Source organism: Phalacrocorax aristotelis, chromosome 20 (genome assembly GCF_949628215.1).
Source record: "Phalacrocorax aristotelis chromosome 20, bGulAri2.1, whole genome shotgun sequence".
NCBI lineage: Eukaryota > Metazoa > Chordata > Aves > Suliformes > Phalacrocoracidae > Phalacrocorax > Phalacrocorax aristotelis.
In genome coordinates this window covers 3,622,044-3,635,244 of record NC_134295.1, presented here as the reverse complement: position 1 = coordinate 3,635,244, position 13,201 = coordinate 3,622,044, and the positions used below count along the sequence as shown (strand labels likewise).

General features: G+C 57.2%; 1 protein-coding gene across 2 annotated transcripts; it reads right to left on the bottom strand.

Moving 5' to 3' along the window:
- Positions 1-2,017: 2,017 nt before the first annotated feature.
- Positions 2,018-13,115, bottom strand: GMEB1 (glucocorticoid modulatory element binding protein 1). Of its 2 annotated transcripts, XM_075115101.1 has the most exons (10): positions 12,704-13,115; positions 11,192-11,358; positions 10,108-10,190; positions 9,010-9,134; positions 7,974-8,077; positions 7,367-7,521; positions 6,058-6,186; positions 5,209-5,346; positions 3,958-4,080; positions 2,018-2,873 (listed from the first exon to the last, which is right to left on the bottom strand). In XM_075115101.1, the coding sequence occupies exons 2-10, from the start codon at positions 11,317-11,319 to the stop codon at positions 2,167-2,169; spliced, it is 1,692 nt and encodes a 563-aa protein (XP_074971202.1). In that variant the 5' UTR covers positions 11,320-11,358; positions 12,704-13,115; the 3' UTR covers positions 2,018-2,166. The 2 variants fall into 2 exon arrangements, with proteins under 2 accessions (XP_074971202.1, XP_074971203.1); XM_075115102.1 differs by lacking the exons at positions 10,108-10,190; positions 11,192-11,358; positions 12,704-13,115 and adding an exon at positions 9,891-10,012.
- Between the last annotated feature and the right edge of the window lie 86 nt (positions 13,116-13,201).

The following is a 13,201-nucleotide window of genomic DNA, read 5'->3' as shown; positions in this document are numbered from 1 at the left end:
AGGGCGCGCGGTGCATGCCGGGCCGGCGGAGGACCGGGGCGGTGAGCGCCCCCTCTCGGCCGGGCGCGGCGTGCGTGTGTGGGCCTCTTAAAGGGCCAGGCACCCCTGCTGCTCAGACGCTTTTTTCCAGCACAAAATGGTAAATCTGAGGCCCGCCTGCAGCTCCCACCCTCCCATAATTTACATCCAGTGTAATACCAGATCCCCCTGTGCTCAGGGCACTGCCCCAAGCCCACCACCCCAGGGTGGGGGGGACCACGGGCCACAGCAGCCCTCTGGGAGCCCCCCCCCAGTAAAGGGGGTCCCTGGGTGCCAACCCCAACACCCGAGGGGCCAGAGGTAGGTGTGGGGGGAAGCGCAGCCTGCCCAGACAAAGAGTGGGGGACAGCTGTAAACCTGGATTTGGGGAGGGGGGAGGTGTCCCCCAAAAGGACCCCATCCCTCCCCCAAGGGGCTGCCTGCATGGGGCAGGGCAGAGGGGGACAGCGTACAGGCTGCTGGGTGTGGAAGGAGGTGGGTCCCTGATCCAAAATCCACGGGACCTGGTCCCCACAGCTGGCCCCCAACACCTCCGCAAGGTGGGTACCATGTGCTCCAGGCTCCCACCACAACGCAGCTCTGCTCCACGGCTCCGGCTGCGTCCGAAAGCCAGTGAAACACTTCATGAAATGCATCCCCACCCAGGTCGGGGTTGGAGCAGCAGCAACCACCCCTCAGAGGCTGTGGGCAGTGGCCCTGCCCATCCTGCCTCTGAGGCAACAGAGCTGCAGCCATTCACCTACCCATGAATAAACCATTCGAGTGTGGTTTGATTTTTCCTTTTAATGCAAAAAAATAGCCAAACACATTTTACTTCCTCCTCCCCAGGTGTGTTTCCTTTGCTGTCATTTTGCTTAATATTTCTAGCCAAGCAGGTCCCCACCTCCCAGCCCTCCCAAACCTCCGCAGCTCTAACAGCACCCGGCGCTTCCCTCCTTCCATCTTCCCACCGCAGCGGAGCCCAACAGGACCCCGGCCACTGAAAACAAAACAAAAAAAAAGAGGGAACGAGGGAAAACAGCAGGGCGCATATTACTTCAGCAATGTGCCAGTTCTAATCCTGCCAAGAGATTATAGGAAGAAAGAAGAAAAATACAAAAATAAAACCACCAAACAAGTAGCAACAAGCACGGAGCAGCCCCAGCACACAGTGTAAACAGAAGCTGCCCCGATCCGGAGTCCAGCTCTCCCGGAAAGCAACAGCACGACATGCTTTGTACACCCCAAAAGGTCCCTGCAGCGCCGAGCAGCGAAGGGGGAGGTTGTGGTTTTAAGCTCGAGTTGATATTTTTTGCCTTTATGCAAAAGGTTGAAGTGATCTTGGAGTCTCCAAGCGGCGTTTGCAGCACCAAGCCTGGCCAGGCGGGGAAAGGGATGGGGGAAAAGTGCCATGGGAAGAGGTGGGATTGGGATACAGGGACCCCGAGACCGGTGAGAGTAGGTCCAGGGCTTTGCAGGTGGGAAATCTGGACAAGGGAAGGGAGAGCAAACAAATACAAAAAAATATAGAGATATAAAAACAATTTGTGTGAAGGAGGGGAATATGGACAGTAAAGGCAGGGTAACTGTCGTCTTCCCCAAAGCAAGAATAATAATAAAAAAATCCCAGTTGAGGTGACAGTGAAGAGTCCGACAGAATTCCCTTCCCTCAGGGAAAATAAAAATACAAATGAGGTACCTTTTCCACCTCAAAGCCATCATCCCTTCCCACAGTCACATCAACGCTCCAGCCACCGGTTAATGTCTCTCTCAAATAAAATAATCGGGGCCAGGACAGGCCCGGAGCAGAAGCACCATGTGCGCAGCTGGGCCGCGGCGCGCTCTCGGCACCGGGAGCCCTTGTCCAGTTCCTCCCGGTTGGGCTGTTCAGCAGAGATCCAGTCTCTCCTTGACTCTGCAAACAGGCAGTATTGTTCAGTGCTCCACGGAGACGGAGCCTTTTCCAGGTCTCACGTCTTTCTCCAGCTTTTTTGTTTAAAAAAAAAAAAAAAAATTATATATATATAATATACAGTACAATGAAAATATCCATGGAAACAAATGGGTGGCTGGCAAAGATGCTCAACAAAAAAGCCCAAAATAAAACACATTCCCAACTCTTCCCCAAACTGATGCTTGCCTTCCCCACTAGTCCTCCAAGACCACAATCTCCACGTTATGGACCTGGTGCTGATGATCCTCCACATCTCCCACCACTTTCTCCTCAGTCCTCAGCTCCGTCTCCAGGATCACAGCTTTGCCCTCCGACTCGTCCGTGTCCGCTTCGGGATCCGGCGCCGGGTCGATCTCTATGATGGTCTGCCCGTCGTCCGAGGTGCCTTCCACGGCCTGGATGGTGGAAGTGAGGCCAGACTCCATGGCCACCAGTTCCACGGGGTTGACCACGGCCGCCACGTTCGCCAGGGCTCCGCTGTCCTGCATGGCTGCCGAGCTCAGCAGCGCCAGGCTGGAGGACGGGTGGAGGGTGACCGTGTCGGAGGAGCTGGTCTTGGAGGAGGACACCACGGTGGCGTATCGGAAGAGCTGGGACCCAGACGGCAAGGTATGAACAGTCACCGGGCTGGAGCCTTGGCTAATGGTTGCCACCGGGATGTTGCCCACAGAGAACTGTTGTCCGACGGGTGCGATAGCGATGGGTGAGATGACCGTGAACTGAGGCTGCTGGATGGGGGTGGAGGGGCTGAGGACGGTGGCAGAGGCTGGGCGCTGCAGGCGGGGTCTCTTGGGGGGCTTGGGAGCGCTGACAGGCATCAGCACCACGTTCTGGATGGTTTGGGACTTCGCCTTCTGGTCCTTGGCAAGTTTCTTCTGCTCTTCCAGCTGCCGCTCCAGGTCTGCAAAGAGAATGGCTAAGCAGCACGTTGGGCTGGGGCCAGCACACTGCAGGAGCTCCTGGGGACTCGCGGGCTCCACAATTACACCCGTGTTTGTGACAGGAGGTCTCCTAACCACCCTGTCGAGCATGATCTTAGCGTTTCACTCAAGATCAAACCGCACTGAAGGAAAAGGCCTGCTTCTCCTGCCACCCACACAGACCTGGTCAATGTTCTGCACCTGCTCAGCCTGCTTTGGCCGGCTGTCAGTGCCTGGATAAGGAACCGGCAATGCTCTACGCCAGTTGGCTGCTCCTGCTGATAAGGAGATGGGCATTTCTGCTCCCCAAGCTAGACCCACCTACAAGGGAGAGTGGACAAACCCCCCCAGGCAGTAGGAACCGCCTCCAGCTTGGCTGGGTCCCCTCCCCAGGCGCTGAGCACCTGTACTGGGGACAGGGAGCAGGACTGCCTGGGGCAGTGAGACATCTCCCTCGACCCTTGTCTGTGTCAGCACTGGAAACCAGAAGCAGCACAGCAATCTCATTTATCCAGGGCAGTAGGGGACTAGGACATCCCAGAGAAGAGCAGGTCCTACAGGACACAGTGAGGCGGGAAACGCATCCAGCAAGCGCCTCTGGGGAATCCAGGTCAGGTTATTGGCTTCAGCTCAGGGGAAGCCGTGCAAGAACCTGGTATCTCCACGCCAAGACAAGCAAACAACTCCACACCTCGTACACGGAGAAGCTTATTAGCTTGGGCATAGCATGGCACCGCCTGCAGCTCAGATGGCTGCCGCAGAGCCCTTAGCTAGCAGCACCTATTTCCTAACGCTGATGGAATCAGACTTGCACCTCCAGCACCCCGGCTGCAGCAAAGGGCACAGACTTGGGGCTGTCGAATGCCCCAAGTGACTGCTCACTGCGAGGCAAGGGAGAGGGGAAATTCCACTCAAGCCCTAGGATGGAAAGGGATTGGGATGCATTTGTTTTGGGGCAGCGTGTATTGAACAATAACCCAAATACGGTTCGCATGTCGAAGCGAAGTCACATCAGTTCCCAAGAGCAACAACAGGATGAGGAGCCTTAATAGGCGCTGCCTGTACCTGCCAGTGTGTAAAGAAATTGTTCCTCTCCTTGCTCTGTCTGGTTTTTCCTGTTGTCCAGAACTTTCTTGACTGTGTCCATTAGGCCAAATGTGTGGGCGACGTTGTTCAAGACTGCAGCATCTGCAAGGAAAGTGCATGAGGACGAGTGCCTCGTCCCACATGTGGGACTCTGTCAGGCACTCAAAAGATGCTCGTATCACACAAAAGTTTTTCTGCTGCTTTTTGCAAAACTGTTTTTTCACGAGGGCTGGCTGACAAGGGCAGACCCAGCTCCCTCATCCTTCTGACATCCAAGGACTAAATAATCCCATTCACATGATAAAGAAAATGAAACAGAGACGTGTCACCCAAGCAGCTCAAAATTGCTGCAAATGAAAGCATTATTTGCAATCAGAGATACAAACGAGCTCTCCACCTACAAATCATCACCCCATGCTGCTGACAGTGTCATTAACATGCCAGCTCCACTGAAAGCTGTGCAAAATTTCTATTATAATCCACTGACTTCAATCACTTACAGCTTCCAAAAGCTGCCACCTACCAGACACAAAGATCCACCAGCCCAAAGCTAAATTAGAAAATAAAAAACCCCCAGAAGTCCTGGGTAAAATGAAGTTTGTGGCTACATGGATGTTCGCTCAGCAAGAGCATCAACAAGAGGTGCTCTCAAAGCCTGTGCTCATGGGGGCATGTGCTGAACTGGATTAAAGGAACTGATCCAAGTTAAAAATAACCTGAAGAGGGGAGGGGAGTTATTTTTAACCCAGATCAGTTCCCGCATCTGGTTCAGCCCCAAAAACAGGTTTTCTGGTGCAAGTGAAGACAGAAAGAGAAGTGTGGGGGCAGGACCTGTTTAAGCCTGTACTGTCACGGACAAAAGCGTTTGAGTAACTCTGGTCCAAGAAGTGAATCTGGGCAGGCTTTCCTGAGGGCCGGGAGCTGAGGACGGTCGCCCAATGGTCTCAGCAAGCTGCTGGGCTCATTTTGCTCAGGGAACAGGGTGTCATGATGTGTCCTTGTGCCCACTGTGGTGTAAGCGAACGCACTTTGCAGCTAGGCAGGCTGAGACCACACCCAGACTCAGCTCCCACAGCTCCGCTAATGAGTGGTAACTTGCTCACCACCCTGACTCAACGGGTTTAAAAGGTGGGGATGGACCCTTGTTGTGTTGGGTTTTTTTTTGCCTGCAGCTGCCCTTCTGAGCATCCTTCCCCACCGCAGAGCCAGAGGCTGTGGCTCACAACTTACCTGTCATCTGGAAGGGAGACTGACCCAACCTCTGCTGGACGCCTCTTAGGACTTCTTCTATCTCCTTCTGGATGTTGCACACAACCTCTTCCATCAGCCCCACATCAGCAATTCCTTTCCAGAACATCAGCGTGTCCTCTGGCGCGAGGAGGGGGGAAAAAAGAAGTCAACATGTACAAGTATTTTTCCCACAAGGCTTCCTTAAACCCTTCAGGCAAGCGTTAACTTTGCAAGACGACTTCTAATTTGGCCATTGGGGTGGATATGACACGCAAAAAACCCCAAACCCAAAAGCAAAACAGACCCAGACAGCAAATCAGGAACGTGTTTTCAAGCAGCACCATGATTTCTGAGGCAACATTACACATCTTTGCACAATGAAGAGCTTAAAATCTTTGAGGAAATTCTGCTTAAGCTTCCGTACTGATCCTAAGAGGGAATGCAACGCACCGCAGCCAGAGAGACGCAGCCAAGAGAGCTGACAGGGTACTAACACAGGGGACTAACAAGACACTGCTCCCTGATGGTTTCAGTCTAGCTCCAGGCTGGCAGACGTTTACATCCTTAGAACAAAAAACTAACAAAAAAAAGCCCTCGCTGTAACTAGTAGCAACTGATCTGGGGGATCATCTGTTGGCCACAAGGCCAGGGCTGACGTCTCACTGTGCCTGCTGCGGTGAGGCGCTCTGTTTGGCAGGGATGCTGCACGCCGGGGGAGTGCTGGGATAGCCGAGGGGCTGGGGACAGCTCTGTCATTGCCTAAACCCTCCTTATTTTCAGGATTTCAGTCTCCAGAATGTACCGGGGAGGAGAGGGGGAGAAAGCACCCAATAACTAGCCTGAGCTTACCCGAGATCTCATCCGTGTCCTTTTTCATGCCTTCCTCAGTGGCCATGGTGACGGCAGCCGTCAGAGCCGAGTTCCACTCGATCCCCTCCTCCATGCTCTCCTCCGACAGCGCAATCTGGGTGATGCTCCCTGCCAGAGAGGCAACGTCAGCACTCTCTGCGGCACCCAGAGCGCCAGCCCTGAATCCCTGCTTTGCTTTCCACCCCCCTCACCCCTCCCCAGGCTTTTTTTCACTCTCGTGGTCAGGTTGGTTTTGCCTGGCTTCTTTCAGCCAAATTAGCTAAAAGCAAATATTGCTGCTCCTCATTGGAACCATGATTGTGAAAGGCTCTGGGGCTTCTGCAGGGAAAACCACATACCCTCCAGAAGGGAAACTGGAGTCCTGGCATAAAAGAGGTAGAAAGGGATCAGAATAAAGCAGGGAACAAATAAGCCTCAGCCCAGCCACCCTTCTCCCCTTGCATCGCCTAGAGATGCCCTAATCTCTCAGGAAATGACAGCATCAGGGTCCAAGCTGGTTTATAGAAGGGAAACGGATCTGACTCTATCCTAAATTTCTGGATCAAATTTGGGACTAAGCCAATGTGTGGCCATGGTGCTTTCCAGGAGATTCTCCTTAGCCTATGGACTACTCTGCCATCCCACCCACCCAGGGCCTAGGAGAAATGTAACGCGCCCAGCTGAATGATGCGAGTAGCCTTCTCCTTCCCCCTTAACCTCAGCAAGGAGATCACTCTGCTCTGAAGCACAGGACTCGCTGAGCATTTGAGGTTGGAAAGATAATCCGATCCTGTCCAGCCATCACACCCGTTCACGGATATCCAGGTGATGTGGAGCAGGCTGCTCTGGAGGAGGTCAGCATGCCTAGATTCATTCCTGAGTATCAGCCTATCTCAGGCCTTTGTAAGAGACCCTCAAACAGGAAAGACATCAGGAGAGTCTATGACTCTGAATGCTGTACGAGCTCTCTCAGATGTCTGCTCACGTGGTGACCCCGGAACAGGGATCTCTTCAAGGTGAGCCTCCTGGCTCCCAAGGGTGCCTCTCATCACTGCTTAATTCTGGCTGCTCTCCAGCCCTCCCATTAGAGCAGAGCCCCCTGACAGATGGTGCCAAGACCTCTCTGAGCGAACACAAGGAGCCTTTTCCTTCCCAGAAACCTGAGCAGTCTCCTAAACAGTGGGACTGCCCTGCTGCGCCTGGGGAGAAGGTGTAAAGTGTGTGTGTTTGAAATCAACCTGAATTGATCAGCGCAGGGAAGAAGAGCGTCAGAGGGAATTTCCCGTGATACTGCTAACTGGTTTCCTACCGTCAGCTGACGTAGGAGTTTGCACCACGCTCTGCTGCCCCGGCACTGGTGCTCTGGCGCTGCTGATCAGGAGATCAAATTTGGTGCTTCGACAGGTGTTGGTGCAAACTTTGTCATGCTGGTAGAAGTCGATTTGCCCCGAGTCCATCATCTTCCTGTGCAGGGAGTGGGGAGAGAACCAGGCTCAGCTCAAATCTCAGCCTGGAGACAAAACGGAGTATTTCCACATAGGAATGCTACAGCCATGGGAAGGACAGCAAAAGGGAGACCCAGTGCCACTCTGCACACAAAACATCTCCTGCAGGGCTTTCAAATGGCAAATACAAGCCATCCCCCAGCTTCACACACAGGGCTTCAGTCCTGTTCCACCCCCACCAAGTACCAGGTCCCGCAGGCGAGGCCACTTCTGCACAGGATGAGGAATCCTGCTCCTCAGACCACGGGGCCAGGATCTCTGCCCCAGAGGTGCTGCAGGTTGCTGGCCAGGTAACGTGAGCCTCCAAGAGATCTCCCGGGGACTGCAAAGCAGACAAAACGCCTGCTCGGGATCCTGCTGCTGCAGTGATGAAGCCCTGAAGCTGGACACAGTGGCAGGCGAGTCAAATACCTCAGCATGATTCCTCCGAGGCGAATGGCTCTCTTCCAGTCCTTTAGGGTAGACTTCCCAGCCAGGTGAACAAAATGCTTCGGGCTGATCAGTTGGTCATTGAACTGACAATGAGATTAACAAAGGCTCAGCAAACAGGGTAACATCGCTTCAGGAGACTGTATTGGGACATACAACACAGCCAGTCCACAGCTCATCCTAAGCCCACTCTTCTACCCAGAAACAGGAGCCGCTTCTCAGATCGCTACCAGCTCTGATCCCCTTGGCACAGCAATGTTTATAACTCCAGAACGGATATGTTTGCAGGGTGACCTGCCAGCCATCGGCATTCGAACCACACAGCCTAGCCAAGAACAGCCCCGAGGGCTTTTGTACGAGGCCTGAGCTCCCGCGAACACGTACAGTCACCTTGGAGATCATTTTGGGAGACTCCTTTTACAGCAAATAGCTGAGCAACACCTTAACTGACACAGGTATTCACTCGGGCACCTGTTCTGTCCTGCGCTGGTGACTGAGAGAGCGCCCGCTGAGGGTCAGCAACAGAGCGCTCTCACCGCAGCGGCACGCGGGGACTCAGCCTCAGCGCTGCAGCTCCTATGTTAGCACACTCTCAAGTGCAAAAAGGTAACAGCAAGATTTCTCTTCTCAGTACAGCCTGCTCACCAAGGAAGTGACAGGAGCAGAGCATCGGGATGCCAAGGGAAAGAGACAAGGAAGAAAAGCTCTGGCAGAGCTCAGTACGCATCCCCTGCTTGCCTTCAATGCCACGTCCCTCGTCAAGTGCCAAATATGGCTCTGCTTTAAACAGTAATCGGGAACAGCACTGAAATATAAGGTGGGTGATAGGCCCTCCCTCCTTAACCCCCTCCTCCCCTGCTTCTCTCCATGCTAGAAACAATTCTAGCAGAAGAACCCAGCATGCTGCAAAGGCAAAGTCACTCGGCTCTGGGACAAGGCTCGGATCAAACACAAAAAGTGGAGGTCAAGTACCAGACCCCGAGAGCAGAGAAGGAATCGGCTGTGAAAACCCCCTTACCTTCACACACTTAACATTAATTCCCGGACAGACGAACTTCTTCCAGAGCAGAATGGCTTTGCTCTCCCCGCAGGTGATGGGATAGGCGATCTCGATCTCCTCGTTCGTTTCAATGGTGCTGGGGTCTGAGGGAGGAACGGGTGAAAATGAAACTTCCCACTCAAGAAGTTCAAACCCCACGAGGCACGAGCTGAAAGCTCACACATTGAGAGACCGACGCTCAGGAAACCAAAAGAAGGGCTGATCCCAGTTCAGGATCTGTCCTCTCTTAAGTCTTCTCCACTCATGAGCTCTAATAGCAACTGGCACCTGCTTTTTGATATAGCAACACTAAAAGTGAAGCTCGTCTATCAGGACAACGTGAGATCAGAAATCCAACGCATCTGTAAGGGGCGGGGGTGTCAAGGAGACGAATCTTTGTGGAAACAAAATGGTTTAAAATTTGAAGCACAGATATCTACCAGATTTCCTGGAGCTCTGGTATCTCTTTAGCAGTGATATCAGATATTTGCTGATAATATATTCTCTTCACACACAGAGTTTCTGCTAATACTGCCAAGAGACCCACACCCACCCAGGAAGCAGAACACTAGCCAAGATCTAGTGACAGCACCTAACGACAGGAGACTTCTCCCACATACTTCTCGCGATGGCAGGGAACGCTTGGAGCCAACCTGCTTGGTTCTTCTGAACATCCAACCCAAAACATCAGGCTGTTCGTTCAGCAAAGAACCAGCAACCTGAGCCTGATGCTTCAGCCAGCGCGGACACAACTGTGGACACAACCGCCATCCTCATAACCATCGCTCCTGCCTGCTGGTGTCTGCACACCAAGACCAGGGTGAAATCTCGGCTCCCCTGGACCCCGGGGGAGCCCTTACCATTCATTGCAGGAGAGCCAGGATCTCAGTTCCAGGACTTTGAGACCAAGCAGTAACAGCAGACTCTTATTCCAGAGTATGCCCAGACCCTGCACCCACATCCTTGCCTGGGAAACAGCATCTGCAGGGGCAGAGCCAGAAGGAAGCCCAGCGAACCGGAGACACCAGCTCAGCCCTGCAGAGGAGGGGATTCTGCCCACACCAAGCGGGAACTCACCGATCCCTTCTTCTAGCTTGTGGATGGTGTGGGTTTCGACGGCCACTACGGCGGTGCTGGCCTCGGAGCCCTCTTGGTAAATCCTGTTGTGAAAGCGGCCATCCATAAACAAACTACATAAATCACGGCAAATTAAGATTCACAGCACGGCATTAAAAATTCAGTTTGTTTCTTTCTCGCCTGTCATCAGGGGATGTGGATTTTGTTTGATGCAGTTTCAAACACAGGCATTTTTTTGGCACATACAACATACGATCATAATCCCAAGGACTGAAACGCGCAGAGCCGTTCCCAGCCCCGTCATCGCACCCTCCCCGTCGCCAGCACCGCTGAAGCAGCTCTGCAGTGCGCTTCGCTGTGCCGTCTCCAGCTTCTGCTACAGGCAGTTACCCACGACAACAGGAAGCAGAGCTCAATGCCCCAGGATTTCCCTTCCAGCCCTGTGTGACACTGCAGCGCCAGCGATCGCGCAGGGGAGGGTGGCTGTCAGGCCTAGAGCCTCCCTGCTCTGCGAATATTACCAAACCGGAGCCGGTATATTTATGCCCCGATTGATCGAGAGATAAGATGAAGTGCCTGGTGGCAGCCACTTCTCTGCAGCAGCTGCTGTGGGTACCACAAAATTCCCTCCAACATCGCGGTATTTTAGAGGAGGATTATTTTAGGGGAAAGCTGGCACGGAGGCGCATGCGGATCTGGGCACGGACCACCGCGCACAGCCGCTGCAGTGTTGCAAAAACCCACCCTGGGGCTGAGGAGGGAGACCGGGAGGATGCGGTGACCACCCGCGACCACCTCGTTGCCGCCCCGCTGCCACAGCCAGCGGCTGGGCTGCCGCGATCTGCACCGACAGCATCGCGGCGGCCACGTCTCCGCAGGACAATTCCGGTCCTCGGAGGCCCCGTGACGGTGATACGCACAAAAGCTTTTTTGCATTGTTTTTCTCTTTACCGTGCGTGGCACAAAACCGACACGGACCTGGAAAACGCAGTGGCGCTCGGTCCCCACGCCACAAAAATCCACAGGGATGCCCCCCCCCATCCCGCCCCACACCTCCCAGACACGCCGGTACCGTCCGACTCACCCTTGCTGCACCGGCTGGAGCTGCAAAATCACTTGGGTTTTGGTATCCTCCGGGTTCTCCCCTTCGTTTCCGTCACTTGGTACAACCACCACATCACCCACAGGGACGCTCACTTCGGCATTCGCCATCTCTCACATGAAGCCCGGCGGTGGCGGGGTGCCGCGGTGCTGCAGAGGGCAAAGCAGAGGCAGGTCTGTAGCGCGGCCGCACCGCTGCCCGTGCAGGGAGAGGGGCCGGCAGCCGTCTGCAAGCATGATCGCCCAGTCCCGCCGCAGCGAAGGCCGGGCTAGCGGCGACCGCAGGGCCCGCAGAGCAAAGCCCCGGCTCCGAAGGGAACCAGGCGTTTTAGATTCACCACCAGAACGAGACGTTGAGCGCCTGTTGACACGCACGAGGATTTCTCCCCTCTCGGTCACAACGGCCGGGAATGTCTCACCCGAGGACACAACACCGACAGGGCAGATCCCCCCACTCGTGACTTCCCGAGCCGGTGGCGGCCAGCGGCTTTCCCTGGCAAACCCAGCGATGGGTTTTGGCAAGGCGTGAGAAGGCTTCCAAGACGGAGCTTCTCCCTCTTCCAGCCACCTGTGGGACGCCCTGGTCCCTTGCTATGGGGGGATGCGCCTGGGTGCCGACCCTTGCCACCGCACAGCGAAGCCGGTGCTCATGGCGGCGGAGGCTCGGTGCCCCGGGAGGGTCCGAGCAGGGGGTCATCAAGCAGCACCGTGGGGCCGGAGCTGAGCCCTGCGTGGGTCGGGGTCACTCCTCGGGGCCTCAAAGCTCCTGGGAAAGGACTTGTGGCAGGAGGGGCCCGGACACCGCTGGGGCAGGGGACGTGCGCCCCACACGGGTCACCGGGCCTCCCGGCACGGCCACGTCTGACCCCTCCGTGGGCTCCCGGACCCCGGCCCGGGGCTGCGTGTCCCCCCCCGCCCCGCGCCGGCCACTGCTCCCTCGGGACCTGCGGCCCGGGGGGGAACCGGGGACACCCCGCGGGCGACGGGCTGCTGCCCGGGGGGGTCCCCCAGCCCCGGGGGGGGGCCGCCGGCCCTCGCTAGGCCGATGGGAGGCCCCGGGGGCCCTCCCCACCAGCGGGCAGGGGTCACCCCGGAGGGCGGGGGTCACCGAGGCGAGGGGTCAGAGGTCAGCACACACAGCTCCCTCCAAGGTCAGGGGCGGGGGGGGTGAAGCGCGGGGCCCCCCATGCAGCGCACGGTGGCGGGGCGGGGCTGCCCGGGGGAGGGGCGTGGCCTTCCCCTACCCTCCCCCCCCCGCGGGCGGACGCAGCGGCGCGGCCTCCCCCCCCCCCCCCCGCCTTCCCCCCCCGCGGCGCGCGACGTCCGCCCTCGCGGCGGCGGCACGTACGGCGGCGCGCGCTGGGGCGCCCCCTCCCCTCCCCGGCGGGCCGGGCCGGGCCGGGCCGGGCCCCCTCGCGCCCCGCCCCGCCGCCCCGCGCCGCGAAGCCGCCTGTCCCCTGCCGGCCGCCGTAGCGCGGCGCCCGCCGGCCCTTACCGTCGCCGAGCGGCCGAGCGCGGGGGCTGGAAGGGGGGGGAAACGGGCCGGGCAGGAGGGAGCATGCGCAGTAGCCGCCGCGGCCTCGGCCGCCAGCACTTCCGGCCGCCGCCTGCCTTAAAGGGGCCGCTGCCGCCGCCGAGGAGGAGGATGGCGTCGTGTTGCCCCCTGGCGGCGGCTGGCGGCACCACCCCGCGGCTTCCCCCGACCGGCCGGGACACGAGTGGCGCCGTGGGGTGGGGTGGGGTGGGGTGACACACACTGGGGGCTTCGGCCGCCGGGCGGGACGGCCCGGGTGGGGGGAGTGGGAAGCGGTACCGGGCATCCCCAGCCCCGCCCGGCGGCTCCGAGCCCCCCCCCCGGCGCGTCCGCCCGCGGTCCCCGCGGGGCACCGCGACCGTCCCCAACCGCGTCCCGCGTCCCCGACCGAGGCTCCCCCGAGGCCCACCCCCGCTCCCTGCCGTCGGGCGGTGCTCGCTGATCGACAGCGCGGCAGTC

What these genes read in the sequence shown, in the direction of transcription:
- GMEB1 (XM_075115101.1), bottom strand. Translation starts at nt 11,319, where the DNA reads ATGGCGAATGCCGAAGTGAGCGTCCCTGTGGGTGATGTGGTGGTTGTA. An exon ending in CTCGGAGGAATCATGCTGAG is followed by an intron (nt 7,522 to 7,973) that starts GTATTTGACTCG and finishes CTCCCTGCACAG; the next exon opens with GAAGATGATGGACTCGGGGC. An exon ending in GGACACGGATGAGATCTCGG is followed by an intron (nt 5,347 to 6,057) that starts GTAAGCTCAGGC and finishes TCCTCGCGCCAG; the next exon opens with AGGACACGCTGATGTTCTGG.